At 33.1% G+C, this 14,208-nt stretch overlaps 1 protein-coding gene and 1 long non-coding RNA gene across 3 annotated transcripts in view; one reads left to right on the plus strand and one right to left on the minus strand.

Moving 5' to 3' along the window:
* Positions 1–14,208, plus strand: part of LOC143083893 (uncharacterized) — a 64,314-nt gene that overhangs the window by 17,698 nt on the left and 32,408 nt on the right. For both annotated transcript variants that reach the window (XM_076260268.1, XM_076260269.1), the window contains exons 4-5: positions 1,781–3,456; positions 4,324–4,430. In XM_076260268.1, coding sequence (XP_076116383.1) covers positions 1,781–3,456; positions 4,324–4,430 — 1,783 coding nt within the window. The remainder of the gene's footprint in view (positions 1–1,780; positions 3,457–4,323; positions 4,431–14,208) is intronic.
* LOC143083896 (uncharacterized) lies at positions 12,270–14,172 on the minus strand. The gene is made up of 3 exons (XR_012980928.1): positions 13,916–14,172; positions 13,339–13,407; positions 12,270–12,575 (listed from the first exon to the last, which is right to left on the minus strand). It is a non-coding gene; the product is annotated as an uncharacterized LOC143083896 (long non-coding RNA).

A 14,208-nucleotide genomic window follows, 5' to 3' on the forward strand; every position in this document is an offset into this window, starting at 1 on the left:
ACTTTCTCAGAAACTATTTATGATTATTGCATAAAACTTCCACACAAGACGTCGGCCGTATCATGCGCTCATGGCGCAGTTGTTTATTTATTTTTTTTTGCCAAAGTCTGCATACCGGGTACAAGTGTATAGAAAATTTGTACTCTGTTGAACATTTACCAAAAAAAAAATCCATGAATATTGGTATCCCATAAATAAAACTAAAAAATGGTTAATCCAAAACTATGTTTTACTTTGCAGTAAATACAAAGAATTATAGAAAAAAAATGTTTTTAGTTATTGTATGAACTGCTACATTAAAACATGCATGTTTCCCAGGGAAGGCACTTTGAAAATGTGGTAAAACTTCACTTTCTTTTTTTACAGTCTGAACATCAGAACATCCCTGAGTGATTCAGTCAAACTAGTTGATTTTGGAGAGATTACATTCATTTTATTTCTGTTCTATTAAAAGAATAATCTGGAGTGAATCGGCCCATAAATCTCCCAATATTTACTGAAAAATCACCAGCAGATTTTGGACTGAAATAGATAGGTAGAACTAACTCCTTAAATTTGAACCTGTGGTACATTTTTGTCGAGCCTTCGACTTTAGTCGAAAAAGCGAGACTAAGCGATCCTACATTCCGTCGTCGTCGGCGTCGTCGGCGGCGTCAACAAATATTCACTCTGTGGTTAAAGTTTTTGAAATTTTAATAACTTTCTTAAACTATACTGGATTTCTACCAAACTTTGACAGAAGCTTGTTTATGATCATAAGGTAGTATCCAAAAGTAAATTTTGTAAAAATAAAATTCCATTTTTTCCGTATTTTACTATAAATGGACTTAGTTTTTTCTGCGAGGAAACAAAACATTCACTCTGTAGTTAAAGTTTTTAGAATTTTAATAACTTTCTCAAACTATCCTGGGTTTGTACTAAACTTGCACAGAAGCTTGTTTATGATCATAAGATAATATTCAGAAGTAAATTTTGAAAAAATAAAATTCCATTTTTTCCATATTTTACTTATAAATGGACTTAGTTTTTTTCTGCGGAGAAACATTACATTCACTCTGTGGTTAAAGTTTTTAGAACTTTCTTAAACTATCCTGGGTTCGTACCAAATTTGGACAGAAGCTTGTTTATGATCATAAGATAGTATCCAGAAGTAAATTTTGTAAATAAATAAATCCATTTTTTCCATATTTTACTTTTAAATGGACTTAGTTTTTCTCCAGGGAACCATTACATTCACTCTGTGGTTAAAGTTTTAAAAATTTTAATAACTTTCTTAAACTATCCTGGGTTTGTACCAAACTTGGACAGAAGCTTATTTATGATCATAATATTGTATCCAGAAGTAAAGTTTGTAAAAAGATTACTCAGTTTTTTCTGTAATTTACTTTTAAATGGACTTAGATTTTCTTGCAATCATAAAATAGTACATGTAACAAGAGGAATATTTTTATTGATTTTTTCCCTCATTGTTGTTGAGTCTGCAATTTACAGCAAAAATAGGCGAGACACTGGGTTCCGCGGAACCCTTACAAATTTTTTGTCAACCATTATCATTACTTTATTCTAAGGTTCTTTTAATAAGTTATTCAACTTCTGTGATTCTGTGAACACTGAAAAAGCATTTACAGAACTGGCTTATACAAACAAACAGTCAGAGCCCAGAGATAAGTATGTCTGCTTTTGACTAAAGAGGTCTGAAAATGTAGTAACTTCTCATGTGTAATTTATATATTTCCCCCACTATTGATAGAGATGTTAATTTTTCTTATTCATTTTGCAGGGCAAATAGATCAGTCTACAAAAGCTCAGACACCAGAAGAAATATTTAAAGCTAAAGCATCTCATTATGGTATCAACATTGTAACTAAATCTGACAAAATCAATCAAACTACTGCAAAAATATTTAGGAAAGTTGAAGAAGAAAAGAACAGGAAAGAAATGGCTGAGGACACTAATACTCAAAATTTTATGCAGAAAGCTTCAAAATACGGCATAAAAATCGAAAATCCCAAGAAGCGTATGCATTCCGAATCTGAAAGTTCTGAATCATCTTCTTTAGATATAAAAGTCACGAATGGATCTTCAAAGGTTGGCCTAGGCAATTCATTGGGCAAGGGAGACTACAATCAAAACTTTCCTGTTTTATCTGCCGATAGATGGAAAAAGACATGGAGCAGTAAAGAAAAGATGAATTTAGAAATAGGATCTTCTAATGAAAAAATTGCTGCAGATAGTGAAGTAAATGGTATTGAAAACAGCCATATTTTATACGCATTAGAATCCAAAAAGAAAAGCAATTACGAACAAATGTTAACTGCACTTAGGAGAACAAATTATGCTCCGGATGTTGGTGATTATGATGATTTATCTACGCCAGAGTTGCAGTCGCCAAGAGATGCAGCCGCACCAGAAGATTGGGAGCATTTCAAAGATGGCGTTATTAAAACTCCTATCGTTGAGACAACACGAAGACTGAGTCAAGATACTGATTCACTGTATATGTCTGATACTCTTCAAGACCAAGACAGGAACGACAGGACTGATACAGAAGATGAAAAACTCTTTGAGATTGCTAATAAACTTGTACAAAAAGCAATTTCTTCTGCATTACAAGAGTTAAGAGCAGAAGATACCATCGACAGAGTTAGAGAAAGAAGACGCAAGAAGGCCATGGATTCCTTGACATTATCTGGTAGTGATCAACTTGAAAGTTTAAGTGTGAACAATGCTTCAGAGAGTAGTGGAAGTAGAAGTCAGACACCTCAGAGTGACTTGGAGGGTTATCTGGCTGCCTCCATACCAGTTTCTGAACATGAACAAAATAAAAAATGTGCTAGCAGCCATTTTGAAATCAATGCGACAGACAGTTGGACTTGGATTGATGACATCGAAAATTCAGATGATAAACGTCCATTACATATAGATTTGAAAAATGTAGAAAATGAAACAATAGAACTGAATCCACAATCACCAGAGTTTAAACCCAGTGGTTTTAAATATGCTAATAACTTGCAGCAACCAGGTTATTCAACATCTTTGAAAGCAGACGTGCCTGAATTTATTCCCTCCGTGATTCCAATGTATGTTCCAAAGACGGGACATAGCAAAAGCAATGCAAATATTGAACGAAATCTTTACCAAGAGTCTATTGATTTTAAAGATTATTACAAACTTGAGTATTCAACTGGTCAGTCTACAGAAACTCAGACAGACTCTGCTGAGGTCAATGATGCCATGACAAATACAAAACATGCAAAAGTTTGTGATAAATCTGTAGAGACAAAAACATGTGATGTAAGAGAAATTGTTGTAAACACTGTTGAATCCATGTTTGATCAGCAAAGTGTTTTTTTCATCGATGAAAATACAGATGAAGTTGATCATGGTCATTTGGATGTTTGTGTTCAGACTGATGAAAATGAAAATTCACTGAAACAAAAATTGATAGAAGCACAGGTAGGAAAGGCATTAATTATGTTGAATAACCAATTTTTAAGAATTAGGATTAGAAAAAATCGCTTAAGATCATCAAAAATTCCAATTCTTCTTTTTTGAGGACTGTTTGCTGCTGTAATTAGTTATCAAAGGTATTCTGCAAGCTGAAGGTTTGAAATGTCAAATATGTAGTGTCCATGGATTAGAAAAAAATCATTGAGGAGTTTTAGATTTTTAAAAAGTTGATTTTTGATAAAAATAGCTCAAATAGCCAACAACTGAGTTTATAAACTATCCAGATAAATATTCAATGCAAAATTATGTACTCTAATCAAACTATATGTTTTATTCTTTTACACCCAACAGACTACATGTTAGTTGAGAGTATTAAAATCAAATTTTTTTCATTTATAAGAAAAATAGCATCACAACAGTTTTGAGTATAAAAAAAAGTAAAATGACAAAAATACCAAACTCCGATGAAAGTTCTTAAACAAATGGAAAATCAAAAGCTCAAACATCATGAACATATCAAACAAATGGATAACATTGTTTTGTCATATTCCTGACTTGGTACAGGCATTTTCATATATATATAAGTACGTCTGAGTCAGTGACAACCCTACAACAGAAAGGGTGGGGTTATATATATATACAACTCGTCTAAACATCAACCCAACAATGTTAGATCTGTAAATTTGCTTTCGCAAATTAATGGTTCTTCCCTCGCCGGGATTCAAACCCATGCTACTGTGATATCGTGACACCAAATCGCCTGCACTGCAGCCGTCCCGCTAGACCACACGTATATATATATAGTGAATAGTTTGTTTAACTTTGTGTAAAATTGAGAAGTATGATTTTGTATTATTTATTTATTGATTTCAGAGGGAGTTATTGAAGACCAAGTATTATGCTTGTTATCAACAGCTAGAACTAGAGATACAGCATATCAGGAGTTCTAAGTACCAGATTTACTCAGTTTTCTCCCATCTGTAAGTAGGGTCAGGTATTAATTATAAAAAAGAAGATTTGGTATGTCTATAATTGCCAATGAGTCAACTCTCCACAAGGGACCAAATGGCTCAGAAATTAACAACTGTATCACTGTTCAATGTATGGCCGTTGTTATGATATTGTAATTATTATGTTTATTTATGTTGGCCTAATTTGTGTTGTATGGCCTGATAGTTGTTTACCAAATAATCTTATAATTGTGCAGTTTAGGAATCACTGGAACAATCACAGAATGATTGGAACTTTCTAGAATGATCCTTATAAAAGATGCGTAATTTAAACTTCTACGTTATTCCAGAAACTTCCGTTGTAACTTTCCAGGATTTTCCACAATGTTCCATTATAGAGTGTTCTAGAATTTTCCATTGACAACACTATATATACAGACACTAAAGTTAAACTCTAATAATTAAACTTGGACATAGACATTGATAGACATTAGTATTCACAGCATTTGGATTGACACTTTTATTCTACAAACAACATCATACTGGATTGTGACCTTAGTAGTGAACATAATATTCAGATTGGATTCCGAAAGATTTCCGGATACAGATAAAGATAACAGATTGGACTCATATTTTGACAGTTAAGTTAAAAGTAATATTTGTGTAATACCTTTTGTAAACTTTTGTATAATAAATATTGTTAAATTTTACCATTGATTTGTGTCTTTTGTTGGCTACAATTTAAAGGCGATTTCTGGCCGTAACAGAAATTGGGGGCTCGTCCGGGATCCTGAAAATATATTATTCAAAATTTTTTCAATATTTTTTATTATAACCAGCCAACAAAATTCTACAAAATGGCATTTGATGCCGGTAAATTTTTGAAAACGCCAGACCTGGAGAGTTTTGATAATTTAAAGAAAGACGAATTAGTGTTGCTTGCTAAACATCTGCAGTTAAATTTTAAAGTATCTATGAGAAAACAAATTATAAAAAATTTGGTTATAGACAAATTAGTTGACGCAGAAATTTTAGGTGAAGAGGCTCTCGAACTTAAGGTCGAAAATGTAGATGCCTTTAAATTAAAACAGCTTGAATTAGAACATGAATTTAAATTAAAACAAGCAGAACTGGAAATGAAGGAAAGGTTAGAAATGGAAAAGAAAGAAAAAGAAGATGAATTTAAATTAAAAGAACTGGAAATGAAGGAGAGGGAGAAAATAAAAGAACTTGAAATGAGAGAAAGGCTAGAGATGGAAAAACTGAAAATTGAAATAATTAAAGAAGAAAGCAACTCTAAAGTCCTATCAAAATCAGATTATTTTGATGCAGCAAAAAATATACGTTTGGTTCCCAGATTTTGTGAAAAAACAGTTGATAAATATTTTCCACAGTTTGAAAAAATTGCTCGTAATTTGAATTGGCCAAAGCCGTATTGGACTACAATGCTACAAAGTGTTTTCGAGGGTAAAGCCGCTGAAATATACTCTGCACTTCCATCAGAAAAAAGTTCCGATTATGACACGGTGAAACAGGAAGTTTTGAAAGCTTATGAGCTAGTACCAGAAGCATATAGACAGAAATTTAGATCTTATAAAAAGTTTGATTCACAAACCTATGTGGAATTTGCTCGGGAAAAAGAAGATCTATTTGATAAATGGCTTACTTCAAAGAAAACAGATAACAATTTTGATAACCTAAGACAATTGATGTTATTAGACGAGTTCAAACAATGTGTTCATTTAGACTTAAAAACACATTTAGACGACAAAACTGTTGGGACAATACATGATGCAGCTGTAATTTCAGATAATTATACTCTTTCACATAAAAGAAGTTTCAAGGGTCAAAATGTTAATACTTCCAGTGGAAATTACAAAAATCAAAGCACTGAGCATACTGAGAGTAAGCCTGTTCCACAGAATAAGAGTCAGTCCAGTTATAATATGTCTAGTCCAAAATTTGATACTTTTGAGAAGAAGTCACTGACTTGTGCTTATTGTAAGAAGATTGGTCACCTGATGGCTGATTGTTTTAGACTCCAGAAGAAGAATGAACGAGATAATAAGCCGAAGACCAGTGCTTGTACGACACCTTATATTACCAGTACATTGGAATGCCCTGCGCGTCAGGCTTTTAAGTCCAGTTTTTGTGATTACATGGAGGAATACAAACCCTTTATGTCTGATGGGTTTGTTTCTATTGTTGATGATACCACTCTTCAGCCTATTAAGATTTTACGGGACACTGGAGCTTCTCAGTCTTTATTGTTAGAAGGTGTGTTGCCTTTGTCCGAGAAGACTTCTGTTGGTGCCTCCGTTTTGTTACAAGGTGTAGAGTTAGGTTGTATAGATGTTCCTCTCCATCGTATTTATCTGAAGTCAGATTTGATAACTGGACCAGTTATTGTGGGTGTTCGTCCTAATCTCCCCGTTGAGGGTGTTACATTATTGCTAGGAAATGATCTAGCTAGGAACAAAGTGGTTGCTGAACCAATTGTTACCAGTGAACCAGTGGTGAATGTTAAATCACCTGAAGATGATGCTGAATTGTATCCAGCTTGTGTTGTAACTAGGGCAATGGCTAGAAAACAACAAGATGAGGATTTGCAAGAGAACCAGTTTGATTACATGGACCTTTCTGACACTTTCCTAGCCGACATTGAAGGTCCTGGTAGCTCAGAAAAGGCCATAATAAGACCACCTAATGTTAATAAGAATGTAATTATGCCATGGCCAGACGTTACCAGCCATTCATTAGACCGAAAGAATTTATTTGAAGAACAACATAAAGACCCTGAGGTTCTTCAGCTCAGCCAGAGAGCTCAACCACAAGAGGAAGCAGACAAAGTGGCCGAATGCTATTACCATCAGGACGGCATTTTAATGAGGAAGTGGAGGCCTCCTGATGCTACCCCAGAGGAGGAATGGAGAGTGGTGTACCAAGTGGTGGTGCCTAAAGTTTATAGGCAAGAAATTATTGGTCTTGCCCATGACACCCCCTTGGCTGGACACTTAGGTATAAGGAAGACTTGCCTAAAAATATTGCAACATTTCTACTGGCCCAGACTTAGAAACGATGTTGCAGAATACTGCAAATCATGCCATATATGCCAGGTTGTTGGTAAACCTAACCAGAAAATACCACCAGCACCACTTCTGCCTATTCCAGCCTTTGACGAACCTTTCAGCAGAGTTCTAATTGACTGTGTTGGACCTTTACCAAAGACCAAGACTGGAAATGCATATTTATTGACAATCATGTGTACATCTACCCGCTTTCCTGAAGCTATTCCGCTCAGAAATATCAAGACACCTACTATCGTCAAAGCTTTGATCAAATTTTTCACATTAGTAGGACTTCCTAAGTCTATACAGTCCGACCAGGGATCAAATTTCATGTCGGGTTTATTTCAGCAAGTCGTATACCAGTTAGGGATTGCTCAGTACAGATCAAGTGCTTATCATCCAGAATCTCAAGGTGCCTTAGAACGTTTTCATCAAACATTGAAGAACATGATTAGAACTTTTTGTCTTCAATTTGACAGAGACTGGGATGATGGAGTTCACTTTCTACTTTTTGCGGTTCGAGAGGCTGTTCAAGAATCCCTTGGATTTAGTCCCTTTGAGTTGGTATTTGGTCATACTGTAAGGGGACCATTAAAATTGATTAAGGAAAAGTGGCTTACTGAACATACTGACTTGAATCTTTTAGACTATGTATCTAGATTTAAAGAAAAATTGTTTACTGCTTGTCAAATTGCTCAGAAAAACTTAAAAAATGTACAGAACAAAATGAAAATATGGTATGATAAAGCTGCCAGGGACAGAGTTTTTGAGCCTGGTGATAAGGTACTTGTATTTCTGCCTGTCCCTGGACATCCTTTACAGGCTAAATATTGTGGTCCTTATACAATAGAGAATAAAATTAATGATTTGAATTATATTGTAAAAACTCCAGGTCGGCGCAAACAAAATAGAGTGTGTCATATTAATATGTTAAAACCATATTTTGAGCGTACTAATGTACTATGTGATAGTAAACCAGTTGCCACTTTAGGCATGGTTAACTTTGAGAACAATCATGACAAACCAGATGTAATTGAACCAACTTTTAGTTGTAAAACTATGGAAGAGACAGTTAGATTGAAAAATTCAGAAATTTTGTCAACTTTAGATTCAAAACTTGCACATCTGTCTTTTGATCGTAGAGAGGAAATAAAAACTTTGGTATTTTCTTTTAAAAATCTTTTTCCAGATGTGCCAAACAAAACCACTGCTGTTTGTCATGATGTTGATGTCGGAGATGCTTCTCCAATTAAGCAACATCCTTACAGGCTCAATCCACTCAAACTTGAAGTTATGAGAAAAGAAATTAAATATATGCTTGCCAATGATATTATTGAGCCGAGTAACAGTGAATGGAGCTCTCCTTGTCTCCTTGTGCCAAAACCAAATAAAACTTTTCGTTTCGTGACTGATTTCAGAAAAGTAAATTCAGTCTCAAAATCGGATTCCTATCCGATTCCAAGGATAGACGATTGTATTGACAATATTGGTCAAGCAAAATTTGTGAGCAAATTTGATTTATTGAAAGGTTATTGGCAAGTTCCATTGACACAGAGAGCTCGTGAAATATCAGCTTTTGTTACACCAGATGGCTTATTTCAATATACTGTAATGCCATTTGGCATGAAAAGTGCTCCAGCTACATTTCAAAGAATGATCAATAATGTTATAAAAGATTTAGACTGTTGTTATGCTTATATTGATGATCTTATTGTATGTAGTGATAGCTGGGAACAGCATTTAACACATTTGTATGATACTTTTGATAGATTGTCATATTCAAATTTGACTGTTAATCTTGGTAAAAGTGAATTTTGTCAGGCCACTGTTGATTATTTAGGGCATACAGTTGGCCAAGGTCAAGTAAAACCTATTATGGCTAAAGTGGAAGCTATTTCCAAATTTCCACCTCCTACAAATAGAAAACAACTTATGAGATATTTAGGCATGATAGGATTTTACAGGAAATTCTGTTCAAATTTTGCTACTGTTGTTCAACCATTGACTCATCTTTTACGAAAAGATTCTAAATTTATCTGGAGTGAAAATTGTCAAAAAGCTTTTGAAAATAGCAAATCACTTTTAATTAATAGTCCAGTTCTGATTACTCCAGACTTTGAAAAACAATTTAAACTTGCTGTTGATGCAAGCGATGTAGGAATAGGAGCTGTTTTATATCAAGAGACAGATGATAATGTTGAAAAACCTATATCATATTTTTCTAAGAAATTAGATAAACATCAGAAAAATTATTCAACTATTGAAAAAGAGTGTTTTGCAATGTTGTCAGCACTTCAACATTTTGATGTATATTTGAATCCCACTGTATATCCTATTCTTGTTTATACTGATCATAATCCTCTCACCTTCATGCATAAAATGAGAAACAAGAATCAGAGGTTGACTAGGTGGAGTTTATTGTTACAGGAATATGATGTAATTGTAAAACATATTAAGGGTAAAGATAATGTAATAGCTGATGCTTTATCTAGAGCTTATTAAATCACTTTGTATATATTATGTATTTTTGTTCATATTATTCATGATAAGTTTTTGTTACACTAAAACTTCTTTTAAGGGGGGAGGTGTTATGATATTGTAATTATTATGTTTATTTATGTTGGCCTAATTTGTGTTGTATGGCCTGATAGTTGTTTACCAAATAATCTTATAATTGTGCAGTTTAGGAATCACTGGAACAATCACAGAATGATTGGAACTTTCTAGAATGATCCTTATAAAAGATGCGTAATTTAAACTTCTACGTTATTCCAGAAACTTCCGTTGTAACTTTCCAGGATTTTCCACAATGTTCCATTATAGAGTGTTCTAGAATTTTCCATTGACAACACTATATATACAGACACTAAAGTTAAACTCTAATAATTAAACTTGGACATAGACATTGATAGACATTAGTATTCACAGCATTTGGATTGACACTTTTATTCTACAAACAACATCATACTGGATTGTGACCTTAGTAGTGAACATAATATTCAGATTGGATTCCGAAAGATTTCCGGATACAGATAAAGATAACAGATTGGACTCATATTTTGACAGTTAAGTTAAAAGTAATATTTGTGTAATACCTTTTGTAAACTTTTGTATAATAAATATTGTTAAATTTTACCATTGATTTGTGTCTTTTGTTGGCTACAATTTAAAGGCGATTTCTGGCCGTAACACCGTCAACAATGAGCAAAGCCCATATGGCATAATCAGCTTTAAAAGGCCCAGAAATGACAAAGTAAATCAATCCAAAAGAGAAAACTAAAAAGTGCACTTTTTATGAAACAAAAAATGAAAAAAAAAACAAATATGTAACACATAAAAAGAAAGTTTGAGAACCAAATTAGGTAAAAACATTTTGCACATTTTATTTTTAAGGAGAATTTGATAAGAGTTTTTGCCATTTTGTACTTTTTTCTGTGTCCGTATGTTTTAATATTTGTTCAGTGTAGAGTGGGGTGCTCATTTTCGCCGGGGACACACTTTCGCCGTTTTAGGATTTTGAGGTGTAAAAACTTCAAAGGATGGCTGAAATGGAAGAAATGTACCAATAAATTATATTTTTGTATCAAATATGATATTTTTTTAAACTGATACAAAATTGCGGCTCCTACCGAAAATGACCGAAAAACGGACAACGATTTTCGGACAATTTCCTGAATAAAAACATGATTTCAAAGAAGTATTTCTAATTAAATATTTGACTGAATGCCCTAATTTTGAATTCTTTACACCTTTGAAATGTCTGCTATTCATCTATAATGCAATTGATTTGATAAAAATTGTTAAAAGCTGCGGTTATTTGGTTTTAAATAGATGTGTAAAAACGGCGAATATGTGTCCCCCATTGACAAAACATCCAGAAATTTCATACACCCTTTAATCTAACTTTTCCAATGATTTTTTTCAAACAAACCCGTTTTCAAGCTTAAGAATATTTTGCATTTGAAATTATCTCCATATAGAAATATCAGTATACTTCAAAAATATTTAGACCTGCCCATAAACTGTAGAAAACATGGAAATATGTGGCGAAAATGAGCACCCCACTCTAGACCATTCTTCATTGTTTAAGAATTATTAAGCACAACCAGACATATTGAGCCTTTGCTAATTTACAGAATGAATGGATCAGTTGATAAATACTGATGTTATAGTACAGTTATGAATTTTCATGGGGTTTAAATTTCTTCATTTGGACTATCTTTGAATCATTGGAATTATTTTTTCATAGTTTTGAGTACATGATTGTAATATTCCTTACCTGTAGGTTAAAATTTGGTTTGAACAGATAATATTTATTGGGGCATAAACTTTATTAAATTGTCTATGAAAATTTCTCAATTTACATAGATAGAGGAAGATGTGGTATGATTGCCAATGAGACAATTCTCCATCCAAATACGATTTATAAAAGTAAACCATTATAGGTCAATGTACGGCCTTCAACACGGAGCCTTGGCTCACAGCGAACAACAAGATATAAAGGGCCCCAAAATTACTAGTGTAAAACCATTCAAATGGGAAAACCGATGGTCTTATATGGGGCAATATGCGCAATTGTTTCTCCATAGGCCGTAATGGTAACGTTTTCTTCTGTTGCTCAGCCCATATCGTAAACTTGTATATGTATGATGGCTTGGTTCGAAGCTGAGACATTTTTACATATGTGGTTACATTTTCGGTGTACGAAGTGTGATTCATTTTTCCGTAATTTAGCAAACCCCGAGTATCCTTTTGCGATGTGGCTCCTCATGGTAAAAAATCCCATTTTTAACACAATAAGTTCTTTGAAATTTTAATACTTTGAACACATTTAATAGCTCCATGGTTTTTACACATTTATTCTGTGTTCCCTTACTTTCTAAATTAACACTAATGGTTCAGCTCAGTCATTTGTTTATCATAGAAATGTGTCAAATATCACTACACAGAGATTTTTTGTTTACACGTGACTTTTGTGTTCCTCATTTCAAGGCGCATTAGGGGTATTGTCCCATATTGAAATCCATAGTTCTGATTTTTCCAAATATTTTTAGGTGATCTTCATCGGTATGACATTCTGAATAAATCTGTGTATTTTTGTCCATTTCTGAAAGAAAAAATAAAGTCGTTTCAGCACTATATGGCAATGACACTTTTATCGCTATATTCATTTATTTTTAATACAACGTGTATGTATAATTAGTTTCTTCCAGTATACCTTTACTAGTCAAAACAAGGACAAAACTTCTGATGATAACCTTAAATTACAATACACAGACCCTATTAAAGCATTCCATAACATTTTCTTGTGTCTTAAAGTGCATTTTGACAGACAAATTATGCAAAAATGTAGATTTCATAAAAAAAAACCACCAAAATAACTATTCTTACTAGTGGACATTTGGTATATAATATTGTGGAAACCCCTCAAAACTACTGGGAAAGTCATTCTTATCATGTAATTAGAGTGCAATGAAGTGCAAATTTTCAAAACTTGTCCATTCACATAATTCTATTTGAGAAAAAAAGGCTTTTTACATGTATTTCAGTAAAATCCTATATCAGTGAGAAATCCAAATGAGGTATTAAAGGAAACATTGTGACATCACACGTATTATGGCGTCATTAAATAACGACAGATCAAAATAGTGCTAAATAGAGTTTGCAGTGTTACATGAGAATCAGTTGCCGCAAGATTTAACTCAAAATGTTGAGTCGAAAAGATCAGTAACCAAGCCTTTTCATTTAATATCAAGACCATAGCAACAGTTTTCATATAAGCATATTTCTAACATACCGACTGTAATTTCATTTGCACAAATACCATAAATAAATAATTTAGAGCTTACCTAATAAATCAAAATGCTTACCAGTTATTCAGGACTTTTTAAAACCTTTAGTTTGCCATCTCATGTTTAAAAGTAATGATAAGTCTGGAACTGAAATAAGACAAAAAAATTTACTCAGGCTGTGTTATCATTTAATTTAAGTACACAAGTATTATTGAGAGAGAAAAATCTAATTCTTGAAAGTTTTATCACAAAGAAAGAAAAATGCTTCTCCCTTGTGGCTTAGCCACCTTCATTTAAACTGTTTATATTAAAAGCAATGAGTAGTAGCGAACTAGCTTAATACATGTAGTTGAATAGCAATATTGTTTTCAAGAAGGTTTGACCCTCCCCCTTTTTCACTGAGAAATGACAATATCTTGTGTTTTGCTCGTGTGCATAAACAATAGTAATTCATGATTTTTTTAATACATGTACATGGTATTTTTCTGTTTATTTGCATATGATATTTACTGACCATGGTCAAATCATTGGATAAAAGCACATGTGATGATGTATCTCACTTTACTCGTGTGTTATCTCCCTTGATTATCAGCTATTCCTGTAGACCAGAGTGATAATTACATAACAAAGACTATATTGTGTCATGTTTACTTACAATTTATTTATATTTCATGTAAGTTTTTTCTTGCCTTTTTCAATTGAATAAACAATTCCTTTCGGATCTCTCGGGGGTAAACAAAGTTATGATTGTGCCTAAAAAAAGTGTTCAGCCCCGTGCCAGTAATGCATTTTAAAAGCGAAAATTTCATTGAATTTTTGCTGTTCTTTATCAATAATATTTATCTTAAATCATTTATGATAACTAGGTATAAATAAAAAACTACTAACCATTATTTTCACAATTTTCTGTGGTTTACAAGGTGAAATTATCTTAACCCTTTCACCGAT

Source organism: Mytilus galloprovincialis, chromosome 7 (assembly GCF_965363235.1).
Source record: "Mytilus galloprovincialis chromosome 7, xbMytGall1.hap1.1, whole genome shotgun sequence".
Lineage (NCBI taxonomy): Eukaryota > Metazoa > Mollusca > Bivalvia > Mytilida > Mytilidae > Mytilus > Mytilus galloprovincialis.